Source organism: Podarcis tiliguerta (genome assembly GCF_965153285.1).
Source record: "Podarcis tiliguerta genome assembly, chromosome: 1".
Lineage (NCBI taxonomy): Eukaryota > Metazoa > Chordata > Lepidosauria > Squamata > Lacertidae > Podarcis > Podarcis tiliguerta.
The window spans coordinates 95085173-95098061 of NC_139534.1; the positions used below are offsets into that span (position 1 = coordinate 95085173).

General features: G+C 41.3%; 1 protein-coding gene across 1 annotated transcript in view; it reads right to left on the reverse strand.

The window, feature by feature from the left end:
• Positions 1–12889, reverse strand: part of RYR3 (ryanodine receptor 3) — a 255484-nt gene that overhangs the window by 161153 nt on the left and 81442 nt on the right. Inside the window, exons 6-11 of the mRNA XM_083449419.1 lie at positions 11602–11714; positions 10879–10978; positions 6864–6957; positions 4167–4241; positions 3495–3651; positions 1335–1499 (exon numbers count right to left, since the gene is read on the reverse strand). Coding sequence (XP_083305545.1) covers positions 1335–1499; positions 3495–3651; positions 4167–4241; positions 6864–6957; positions 10879–10978; positions 11602–11714 — 704 coding nt within the window. The remainder of the gene's footprint in view (positions 1–1334; positions 1500–3494; positions 3652–4166; positions 4242–6863; positions 6958–10878; positions 10979–11601; positions 11715–12889) is intronic.

The following is a 12889-nucleotide window of genomic DNA, read 5'->3' on the forward strand; positions in this document are numbered from 1 at the left end:
AGAAAAACTAAGTCGTTCTCCATGGCTTAGAGCAGGCATGGCCAAACTTGGCCCTCCAGCTGTTTTGGGAGTACAGTTCCCATCATCCCTGACCACTGGTCCTGTTAGGGATGATGGGAGTTGTAGTCCCAAAACAGCTGGAGGGCCAAGTTTGGCCATGCCTGGCTTAGAGGAATGGAATCAAGCTGTGAGAATCTTCCTGTTGTGCAACGACTTAATACAACACTTCCATACTTATCAAACTTCAGTTCATTGTAATGTCAAAGCAGGTAAATAATGGCTTGAGAAATCCCTCTAAACCAGCATCCAATCATTGTTTACAATCCTAGTCTGGAGAGATTTTTCAAACCACAGTTTCCAAAAATCAAAAAGCACACTAAACAATTATTTTACCGACTGGGAAGTTTCCTATTAATCTGGGCATGAGCAAGTTGGCTCACTCCTGATATTCCAAACCATAGTCAGAGAGTATAGTGTCTGAATGTAGCCAAAATGTTGATCAGGGCAGTATCTTAGATCTAAAGCCTACGATCTTCATTCCAAAATTTACAGTAATTTAAAAATGAGATACAGTCATATACATCCACAAAATAAAGAATAATATACTATTTCAGTTGTTTTAATAACTGAGATGTGTCTCAGAAGACAGAACAAAGCATTTTCTTTCCCTGTTTCCACTTGGTATTTTAAGATCTAACGCCTCTGGTTAAAAGAAAGAGAGGAATGAGTGGGAGTTCCAAACACAGTTTCAAAACCAACTTACAATGCTGAAGGAAATGAGGCAGCTGCTGCTCATGGACGCTTTAGGAAGGCTCAGCTGTGCACATGCAATTCGTTGAACATTTGTCAAGGATTTCTACAGAAGGGAGCCCATGGGTGCATGCTGATGCACAGAGGCACATACTTAAATTGAACTGAAATCAAATATTTTGATCCTGGCACCATGCTAGTAACACGCAGAAGGCCAAGTACAGATACTACATCAATACAAGCATGTTAGGAGACAAGTGGACGCAGCACCCGAAAGCTCCACCTGCAAAATCCCCTGCTGTGTAACAGCTCTACATTGCAGCAGAACCACAAAGAGAACTCCCTGCATCTCACATTTGGGCATCCAGCCACATGGGTCCCTGGGCATTCATGCACGCAGACACCTTGCTGCTGGAGCACTTATCAAAACATAAAAACGGTGAACATATTCACCACATCTTAAAGGCTTGTGTTTCTCCAATCCTTATCTCCAAAGAATTATGGCATTATTCAACATCTTTAATTTGGATGAGTGTATCTTAGAAAAGAAAAGAAAACAAAGCACAATACAATACAATATTTACCTTTCTTTTTAGTGGTCCTAAACGAGTTGTTTTAGCATCCTGTGCTTTGTAAGTGAGCCACAAAGTGCTGGTTACATGTTGCACAAAACAAACAGAATCGCCGTACTTTATTTCAGGAACTCCCATGCCATCTATGTCACGTTTGTGAGCAGAATCCAGTTTTTCCTTCATGTCACAGAAGAAGAAAAAACAAGGAGGGGGTGAGATGAACATAAGGAACACATAATCTGGAAGGCACAAGCGTTTTAAAATCTAGGATATTTCACAACTTCACAAACGAAAGCATAAAAAGGCAAAGTGCATTTTTTATCATTGCTAAAGAATACATTGGAGTAAGCATGCATTAGATGAGATTGTGAACTAGAAATGTATGGAGGACAGTCACACACTTCTGAATTAAGCAGGAAACAGTGTCCCAAGTGTCATGTGACATTCAGAGATTTGATTGATAATTGCCCAAGTTGACACACAACTAAAAGTGACTATAACTATGGAAATCATTTCTGCAACATGCTGGATGTTATTTAAAAGCCATTTAATGTTAGCAGTATAGAACTGAACAGTGGGAACAGGAGTATTTTTTCCTCAGTGTATGATTCATTCTGAAGAACAGGAATTACTTAATAAAACCCTTTTCCTTCCTGGTCTCTGCAGTTAAAGGGAGCAGTCTAGGGAGAGACTGTGATGTTCAAGTCCTGTTTAAATCAGCAGGGCATAAGCAGTTATTTGTGTGTCAATGATCCATTGATTTCTACTGGACCAAGGCACGGCTACTTTTTGCTAAATTGCACTCAAAAGGTTGAATTAAATGGTTGCATGAATAGAACACAGCTTGCATAATTGATCTTCCCCTCCACTCGCTCTGAGGCCCCTGAAAAGCCTCCCTTGAGGCATGGTCCCCACTCCTGAACATTGTGGACTGGCCAAAAGAGCCTTGCATAAGCAGAGCTGAGGGAAAGAGGGATCATTGTGCGAGTTGCCTTCAACACATGCCTTCAGTTACTTGATACAACCCAAAGGCAATTCTACCCAAAGGCAATTGTGTGACTGAAAAAAAAGGGGGAGATTAAGCTTTTCTGGAAAAAGAAATGCATTACAAAAGAAGACAATTTAATAATTGTTGTCTTAATTCTCTTTTTCACTTGAGTGGATTATAGCTGTCACATTTCATTGTCAATTTAAGACTAAGGAGATAACACTGTCATGTTCAGATAAAATGAAATGAAATTTCACTATATTCCTTAGGGATGCTGTTATACTATGCCATCGCAAGCTGTTGGAGATTGCTGTGTGAATGTTTGCAGTCAGAACAAAAATATTAAGAATATTTGCAAAGATTACAAAACTCTGTCTGAAGTGAAGTGGAATATTTTCCATGTCACATTTTGAAAGTTAAGTGATTTTTTGCTTCTTCTGAGCACTCGGCACAGAGTACAATTACACTGGCTCCTCATTACGAAGTCAATCAAACATACTTTAAAGCATATTTTAAATCTGATATGCCAAAAGCTGTGCCCGTATCACGCTGACCTCCCTGCTGCCTTGTCCCTCTGCCTCTTGACATGAACCTCCATGTTGGGCAGTGAGGTAAACAATGCTACCAAGCCTTACAGTTGCACATCCTAGATATTTATCACCTCAGTCCTTCACAGGAGTTTGTGAAGAAAAGCAGGTCGCTGAGCTGGCCAGATAGGTCTACAGTTCACTATTAGGGGCTATCACTAGTTACAAACAGTGTATTAATTACAGAGGCAGATCAAGTCTTGTGCTTTCCATTTTTATTTTGGTCAGCTATCAACATTTTCATTATTTCTTGTAAGAAAGCAAAAGCTGTTTTTTAAATCCCTTTGGGCACTACCCACCAATGTGGCTGTGGGAAGCCTCTGTGAATGCAAGGTCCACCCCAAAGATTATAAAGATAGGGATGTGAATGTCCCAATTTAAAGAGAAAAGGGAGAACAAATCTGAGAGGGGTTGAAGATGACCCTCCCCCCCCCCGCCTATGGTTTCCATTTCTGTAGCCCGATTCCAAATCCCCCTTTCCCCTCAGTAAATTTTGACCATTGGCATTATGGCCTTTTTGAAGTGGTTATGGGGTAGTGTTTATTTAGATAAAATGTGAAGATTTTTGTAACCATTTGATGTAGAAAACTGACTTACTTTTGATGCTCTAAAGCAAAAGGAAGTTGATTTTGTGTCAGCTTTTTCTTTGTCTAACAAGACAAGACCCAGGTCTTCAGTTAGGGCCAAAAACTGCCCTGTTGTAATATGTCGAAGGCGAAAAGGCTGGCCCCAGCGGATGTTACTTCCACTCCAGCTAAAAAATAGATTGAAAATATTAATTTCATGGTCTGAATCAGTCGGAATGAAGATATTTATGCCATGATCCAGTAATAATTACACAGTTTTAGCACCCACAGATTGCTATGAGAGAATTAAATGCATGTTTAACTCACTAAAATAAAAATGTTTAACTCTGCTGAATCTCATTTCAAACCAAGTTCTTCCTCAGGGGCACTCTTGTACGATCAATATCACCTGCTCTATTTACACGGTTGAGAATTAATTCAAATGCATTTTTTTCTTGTGCAGGTTTCCTGCCTTCCCACTTTTTCTTAGATCTTAATTCAAAAACCGAAATGTCTTATTGTTCATAGTTTATCTACTTTTACCCTAATGGTAATACTGATTTCATTTATTATTAAATATAAATTCAGTAAATAACATGAAAGTGTTTAACCCTGCCATTTAACAAGACAGAACCAACAACAGAAGCTCTGTTTCCAATTACTTTAGCAGAGAGATAATACATTTTTTGTTTTTTTAAATTACCTTATCCGAAGGGGTTCAACTCTCCACAGTGACCTTGCACGGACACCAGCGCCCCCTGCTTCAAAAAACAACCGCCTGCAAAAAAAAATGTATTTTTATTTAAAAAAAATAGATTTTACAAAGATTTTACATTCACTTATGGACACCTATATTCCAATTTCAGTTGAATCAATGGGACTGAGATGAGTCTGGGAGAAATGCTGAGGCAGTTTGGCTCTGTTCCCCTACCAGCTGTCTGGAATTAAGCCCAGCTGTCCTGAAGAATTGCAGGAGTGGAAAAAGAAAGGTGTGGGACGAGCTGTTTCTGCTTCATAAGCAGCCAAGAACACTGAGGTAGGGGGACAGAAGGATCAAGCAGATGAAAATTGTGTGAGAGTAAAAACGGCCGTTATGAATACCGAGCAAGGAAGATTGTTAGTTGATATGTAGGAGGGAGTGGGGAGAGGCAGATTGTCCTTGAGGCACCCCTATGATCTGCGAAGAGCCACTTGTGAACCCAAGAGGCCCAAGTCATGTCCTCTCTAACAAAAGAACGGCCTGAGGGCACTCTTAAGTGTTGTGGTTTTGTGGCCTCTCAAACCGCTACACCCTATTTGTGGGCACAGAAATTGGGAGAACCATTTCAATAAAGTTCTCTAGAAGAAGGAAAAATACATATCAATGGTCACCATTAGCAGTAGAACCACATTGTTCATACTCTCCTACCTACCTCAAACACGTATCTGCATTAAAAATCATGTGACACTACTCTGATACTGTTAATGCTAAGGATATATATGTTAGACCACTGGAAGCAGAATTTTGAGCTACAGCTGCTAGAAATCAGTAGGTATAATTTACCTCAAGCAAGAAAAACACTGAGTTTACACTTAATGGTTGTGATTTGATTGATTTGTTTGATTGTATTTCTATGCTGCTTTTCATGCAAATGAGTTCCAAAGCGGCTTACAAACAAATAACAATAATGTAATAGAACGCCACAAATACAACATAAATCATATAATGAGCAAACTATTCAACACTGTTAACAAATCAGCAACTAAAAATCAGCTAGACATCATAATTACAACAAAAGTTTTATTATATGATTTACAAATCAATATGTCATTTAGAATCTATAAAACAATATTAACACCATTAACAAAATAGCAAAGCATGTTCTCCTTCACGGAGAGCACGTGTTGCAGTGGGGGCCGCCAGGACACTCCAAAGTTGGGGGCGGGCTAACTGATCGTTGGCCACTGATGCGATTGGGGCTTCCCTTGTTGTTGGGAAGAAGTTAATGTTGCCATTTGTTGATTGACAGCCAGAAATGCTAAAACTTCTTGCACGAGGCTAGGGCTTCCTCTTTTCGCCCGTGCATTGGATTGCCCGTCCCCCCTCCCTAGAATAGGGTTGTTCACTTTGACCTTGCTATGCCTGTCATGGGGTCATCTGCTCTTGGGGCAGGGGCCCGGTAGGAATTTTGTCCATCTGGCTGATTGGCTGGGGCCATTTGGTTTTTGCCTACTGCGTAGCAAATCGTCACAACTTGTAAGGTTCGCGGTTAGGCATTGGTTTATGGTTTGGTTGGTTGAGGGGCGTGGATTGGCTGTGCCTGCCCCTCTAATGCTGCTGCTGCAAGGGATTCCATTAAAGGAATCGGGGGCTAACTATTGCTTGTCCACTCTGACAAGGGGGCTCGGGCCATAGCAATGAGCTCCTGGTTGCATTTGGGGAGGGCTGAGGGCAGGTTCCCTGCTCCGACGCTACCCCCAAGTGTATTCCCCTTTTCTGACTTTCGCATCGTGAGGAATGTCAGTCTGTTCCCCATGGTGGGGGCAGATAGTCGCAACCAATGCCTAAGCAACCAATCACAAATTTGTATTTTAATAAAGCTGTGGCCAAAATTGTGCCAAAAATCTTAAACAAAAATTCTGTGTGATGTGTGAGTTATTGGGGTGGCCCTGGGGACCTCGACACACAACTAAAAAAAGAAAGGTAAACGCTGTTAAGTTCATAAGCACTGTGGAGATGTCCTATTGGACTAGGCAACATGCAACCAAGTAGGACTACAACCTAATAAACTGAAACCTGATACTAATGCCTGCTGTAAAGAATAAACATTACAAAAGCAGCATCTCTATTCTAGCACCAGGTGCACGTATCGCAATTGTCCTAAAAGCCCCACACTCAGGGGCACGATGGCAGAATGTCTCCATTCTCTCTCCCCTTAGGAAGTGTGCTGGTCTAGCAGCAGTCCTGATACAGATACAATAGCAGCATTGCCTGCCTGGAGATAGAACGAGGCTCTTAACTTTGAAAAATATGGCATTTACTGCTGAGCAAATGTGTTTGGGGTGTGAGTCATTTTTACGTTCCTTAATGCAACTTATACCTGGACAAAATCGTAGCATCTTATCTTTCTAGTGAGTTGTAAATATGCCTACGGCACTTTGACAATTCTTCCTTTTTTCTCTCTGCATCCAGCCTGAATAGTACTGCAAGGATATAACTGCAGTGAAAATCTGGCACATTTTCCATGCACTGGGCAAAAACAGCAGATATTTTGGAGTGCTGCTGAACAAGCACTCTCTCTCCCCCCCCCCCCCCGCTCACCCTCTCCCTCTCTAACTATGAAGGCACTTTGGGATTTTCAGCAATAAAACAATGCGAAATTTAAAATGGAAAGTGTATTAAATATACATCATAACTCACTTGTGTGGTGAATCATTCTGTTCTGCAGATGGAATTGTTAAACACTCATCATGGCCGTGAAACAACCGTAATACATGCCCACCGAGTAAGTATCCTAGAAAATAAGAATATTCCTCATTAATTTTGGCAGGATATTAAGTAACAGGTGCCTGGGAATCTTAAAATCTGAAAGCAGATATGTAAATCTTAATGTGTAGCATAGTGGCTAAAAGGGTGACCGGGGAAGTTTCTGGTTCAGATTCCCCCACCCCCCTTAGTGATGAAGACACCAGCCAACCTTAAGTAAGTCACTAGAGATGTACAAATGTCACAGTAAACCATTGGTTAATCTGTTGAGAACAAGCTGCAATGAGCTTCTCTCTTCTTGGTGCAACTGTTTGGAAGAGTTTAGAAGTTTTCCATTTCTATTTATTAAAGTTAACCCCAAGCTGCCATTTCACCCAACCTAGAGATGGAATAATGATTACTGCTCCATCTCAAATTCATATGTGTTCATTAATAAGTCTATTTTGTCCCATTTCAACTTCGGTCTATGGATTTTTTAAATAAAAAAATCCATACAACAATTCTTATTTAAAAACATGTATTATTACAAACTATCTATTCAAATTCATATTTTATCTCCACATATGCATTTCTAAAAGTATTTTAACCTAAATACAGTGGCACCTTGGGTTAAGAACTTAATTCGTTCTGGAGGTCTGTTCTTAACCTGAAACTGTTCTTAACCTGAAGCACCACTTTAGCTAATGGGGCCTCCTCCTGCTGCTGCGCCACCGCTGCATGATTTCTGTTCTCATTCTGAAGCAAAGTTCTTAACCTGAAGCACTATTTCTAGGTTAGCGGAGTCTGTAACCTGAAGCGTATGTAACCTGAAGCGTATGTAACCCGAGGTACTACTGTATGTATTTTGACACATTTTAGCATTCTCCTTGAGACAAGAATTGTAGCGCAAAATTCAGAGAAGAACAAAATCCTAAGGATAGCTACTTTCTACACCTGGTATTAGCCTGGAAAGTGTGAATTAGGTTGCTTCACTCAAAAATGCAGACCAAACAACAGTCTCCTTCAGCCCTAATCCCAACCCAAGAAACTTTGGTTAATATTAAATGTCATTTGTTTTAAAGAAACCAATTTTAAACCATGGGTTTGTTGGGTTCTTGCCTAGGGCTAGAGAATAAAATGGAAGGCAAACTCTTTTTCTCTAGAACAAAAGCCTCGCTTAAACAAAAAACACAGAAAAAGACAAGTAGGTTAGATGAGCGAAAACTAAAACATCTAGAATTATTCTTACTGTAGAGTAATAATTCTTCAGGAAAAGAAAATGTTAGCATATAATAGCATAAGTATCCAAATTACTGAAATGTGTCAGGGGAGGCATGATTGATAAGTAAAGTCACCCCCTTTCACAAGAGGAATCATTTACAGAAAAATCAATACTACACAGTGGTAACATTTGTTTGCGAAAGGGTAAACAACCTGGCTGTTCTACAGATTTAGATTTTAATGGAAGGCAACTTTCCAACCCATTTAGCACAGAGAGACAAAATGAAGGCACTTTATCTCTTGGGGGTAGGGGGAAGTAGGGGCAATTGTTCATCGACATCTCTATATGAACTGTCCTAAACTCACTTGCTGAATAACCATCAAATTAATATTTATTTTAAGACAATTACATAGGAACTACCACTTGAAGGTGTTAGGCACTTGCAGATTCCAACACCAAATAGCTGAAATAATTCTGGATTCAAGCCTAATGCTACTTAAATCAACAATCAGGGGATTTTGAACTGCCAAAGACTCATGGTTTTCATAGCTGACTCCCCCCCTGGCTCCTGGGTATGGCTGTTTTCCCAAAGCCAGACTTTGCCAACTTAGTGCCTTTCAGATGTTTTTGGACTACAATTCCCATCAGCTCCAGCCAGTCATGCTGGCAGGTTTGCAAAGGGTAAGAAACCATGTTGGCTCCCTTAGAAAACCTTCTGTGGGCTCTAGAATGGTGTGGGCAGGCTCATGCACTTAAAATAAAACTCTTCTACGTGGACGCAGAAAAACTGATAAAGTATCAGCACTGTGGATAGAGTATCTTTTTTAGAGTATTTTTTAAAAAAAATATATGTTCTATCTGGAATTTCCCCTACGTATATACAGTGGTACCTCAGGTTACATATGCTTCAGGTTACATACGCTTCAGGTTACAGACTCCGCTAACCCAGAAATAGTACCTCGGGTTAAGAACTTTGCTTCAGGATGAGAACGGAAATCGTGTTCTGGCGGCGCGGCGGCAGCAGGAGGCCCCATTAGCTAAAGTGGTGCTTCAGGTTAAGAACAGTTTCAGGTTAAGAATGGACCTCCGGAACGAATTAAGTACTTAACCCGGGGTACCACTGTACCCTATTTAAATGAAAACAGGACTTTTCATAGCAATCAGGGAGTATGATCTCTTCCTGTCTAATTTTTTTTTGCACATTTCTTGGTTTCTCTCCCTCCCTAAGAATATCCATGGTGCTTCCTGCAAGCCAACATTGAAACTGCTCCAAATGAAGCTGTTCTCAAGTACTCTCATCGGCACTGCAATGCCATACTACGATAAAAAGGTACAAGTGGGTTGTTTTTTATGTGCTATCAGGATGTGACTGACGGCTTATGAAACCTCTGTACTGAGCGTAATTATGACATTAATGAAGTCTTGTTGCTGAGTAATGATACCTTTCTGTGAATTAGCTTGCATTTCTTTCGTCTCTCCATTCTTTCCCTGTTTTCATTCACTGGTATCAAAAAGTATTATTTAAATGTCACATGCCGACATGCAAAGTGCTGGGAGCAATTGTGCACCACCCACACTCCTTTTCCCCAATCACTAGTTAGTGATTCACCCTGAAGTGCAGAAAACCTACACCTGCACACAACTCAAGTTATATTTAAAACGGCGCTGGTGTTAAAAATGGCTCAGATAATAGGATGGGAGTACTGGGACATTTAAAATATCCACCATGTCTAGTGCTACTAAAATGCTGAAAGCAAAATGCTTTGAAAGTGCTCTGGGTATTCACTTCTCACAGAAAGATGCCAGGATTCTATCGTCCTGAAATCCAAGCTCTTATTTACATAAACAGAGAGAAAATTGAAATTTAGACTAACTGTGAATTTCTCTTAGAAGGTGAGGCTGGGAAACAGTCTCTAGAAAGGATGGCTCTTCCTACTGGGCTTGACAGAGTGTTTTGAAACTTTCACCCCCTCTTCCATGGGAGGAGTTGTCCCTCCCTCCAGACCTGATGTGCCTGAAGTCTGTGCCAGCTGAGTCTTTTATTTTCAGCTAAATTCCCTCCATGGGGGACTGATTCCATTCTTGTGTGAGTCCTCTTTCCTTCACTCTCACGTAGGTTCTCTCCTCAGTATCCCTAGCTAAAAATGTGTGTGTGTGCGCACACGCACATGTGCGCAGGGTTGGGGGAAGAGGCTTTTAAAATGCTGGTAAACATTTTCACAACATGGGGCCCCTTTTGTGAAAATACTAGAGAGCATCTCTCTATCCTATATCCATTTTGGTCCACTCAGCAATTGTAAAAAAGGTAAAAGGTAAAGGACTCCTGGACGGTTAAATCCAGTCGAAGGCAACTATGGGGTTGCGGCACTCATCTTGCTTTCAGGCCAAGGGAGCCGGCGTTTCTGGTCAGCATGACTAAACCACTTCTGGAGCAACAGAACACCGTGACGGAAACCAGAGCACATGGAAATGCCATTTACCTTCCCACCGTAGTGGTACCTATTTATCTACTTGCACTGGTGTGCTTTGGAACTGCTAGGTTGGCAGCAGCAACAGAAGCTCACCCCGTTGCGGGGATTCAAACTGCCAACCTTCCAATCGGCAAGCCCAAGAGGCTCAGTGGTTTAGACCACAGCACCACCCGCATCCCTTCAGCAGATGCAATCATGCTTTTAGCAGTGGAAACTGTGCAATGTTACAAATTAAAACAGTCATTTTAACTGGCAGGATAAACATAATTCAACAAACCTTCTTCAATGCTACTTCCTGAACAAGTGGGATGCACATTCCATAGTGTTTGCATAAAGGAAGCATCCACCTGTATGTTTCCATATGCTACAGAGAGATGCTGGAAAAGAAAAACAAAATTCTCAGTGAGCATAATGGAAATCTGTTTGAAAATATTTTCTCAAAGAAAGTTGAAAGATGTAGATTTATCATAAATTAGTCCTATATTTAAAAATCAAATTAATACTTGCTTTTTTTTTTTAGAAGACTGTACGTAAATGTAAGCAATACTCATCTTTTCCTCATGCCAAAGTCTGTGCCTCATTACAAACCTAGCCATTATTGACCTGAACAGGAGTCTTATATTTGTTTTTCTTCCTTGCCACTTTCTAGCTTGGTGTCCTTTGTTATTAGGGCCTCTTTCTTTTTCAAATTAACAACAACAATGAATTTCCTTCACCAGTTCCTTTTATCAGAAGCCAAACTTGACTACTTCATCATCCCATCAGTTCACCCCCAACATCCACTCTTCCAACACACTTCTTTAAATGTACTAGGACATGGGTGGGGATTGTTGCATATAAGGTTTATTGTAGGAGAAACGCTCTGACCACATTTCTGTGAGGGCAGCATCATATGCACAGGAAACATGCAGTTCAGAGCTGGGAAAATGGGGGAGACAAGGACGAAAAGTGCCAAGATGGACACACATTAAAGCTATCATGAGGATTTTTATATGCTTACCAGGTACCTTTCGGAGGACACACTAACCAGGATAAGATCGTCTCCAATTCGTACCTTTTCTCCTTCAGACCTTTGTTTAGAAGCAGGATGTATGGTCCACCAGCATGCCTCACCTACAATGGGTATAAAGTGCCTATGTTAGCTCTAACACGCAATAAACAACAGGCATTTATCAGGTCACTTTATAACAACAGTCTTAGGATATTTATACAGTGGTACTTGCACTTTGATGTGCTTTCGAACTGCTAGGTTGGAAGGAGCAGGGACCGAGCAACTGGAGCACAATGGGGTGAGCTCCTGTTGCTCGGTCCCTACTCCTACATCAAAGTGCAAGTAGATAAATAGGTACCGCTCCAGCAGGAAGGTAAACGGCGTTTTCATGCGCTGCTCTGGATCACCAGAAGTGACTTATTCATGCTGGCCACATGCCCCGGAAGCTGTACGCCGGCTCCCTCGGCCATTAAAGCGAGATGAGCGCCGCAACCCCAGAGTCAGCCACGACTGGACCTAATGGTCAGGGGTCCCTTTACCTTTTTACCTCAGGTTAAGAACTTAATTTGTTTTGGAAGTCTGTTCTTAACCTGAAACTGTTCTTAACCTGAAGCACCACTTTAGCTAATGGGGCCTCCTGCTGCCGCTGTGCCACCACTGCACGATTTCTGTTCTCATCCTGAAGCAAAGTTCTTAACCCGAGGTAATATTTCTGGGTTAGCAGAGTCTGTAACCTGAAGCATATATAACCTGAAGCATATATAACCTGAAGCGTATGTAACCCGAGCTACCACTGTAAAACTAAAAGATTCCAATAGTACAGAAAATGGGTCGCTTCCAAATGACCATTTATTGAGTATTCATCCAGACAGGTTTGCACAAAATTTGCAGGGAAGTTATATGACATTGCATCAAAGAACTGTTACCCCACACTTTCCAATGCATTTTCTTGTCACTTTTTAAAAAAACAAAGTCCAGAAAAAGTCTCCTAAACTGATAAAGAGCTCAGTCTAGTTCAAGGCAATCCAAATTGATATGGCCCCTGTTCCACTCTAATCAGGGACATATGCCCAACCCCTTCTTGCCCTGCCTCCCTGCTGCTGCTGCTACCGCCGCCACCAAGCCAATACTCTTAACAAGAAAAGTATATTTCCTTGTGGTCCCCAGCAGTGGCTTGTTGTCATGGCAGTGCTGGCACAAGGGTGAAAGAGAAATGGGGGTACCAATCTTCCCAGCTGTTTGTTGCATCTGGGTTGGGAGCATATAGCTGCTCTGATTGTGGAGATGGAGGATGGCT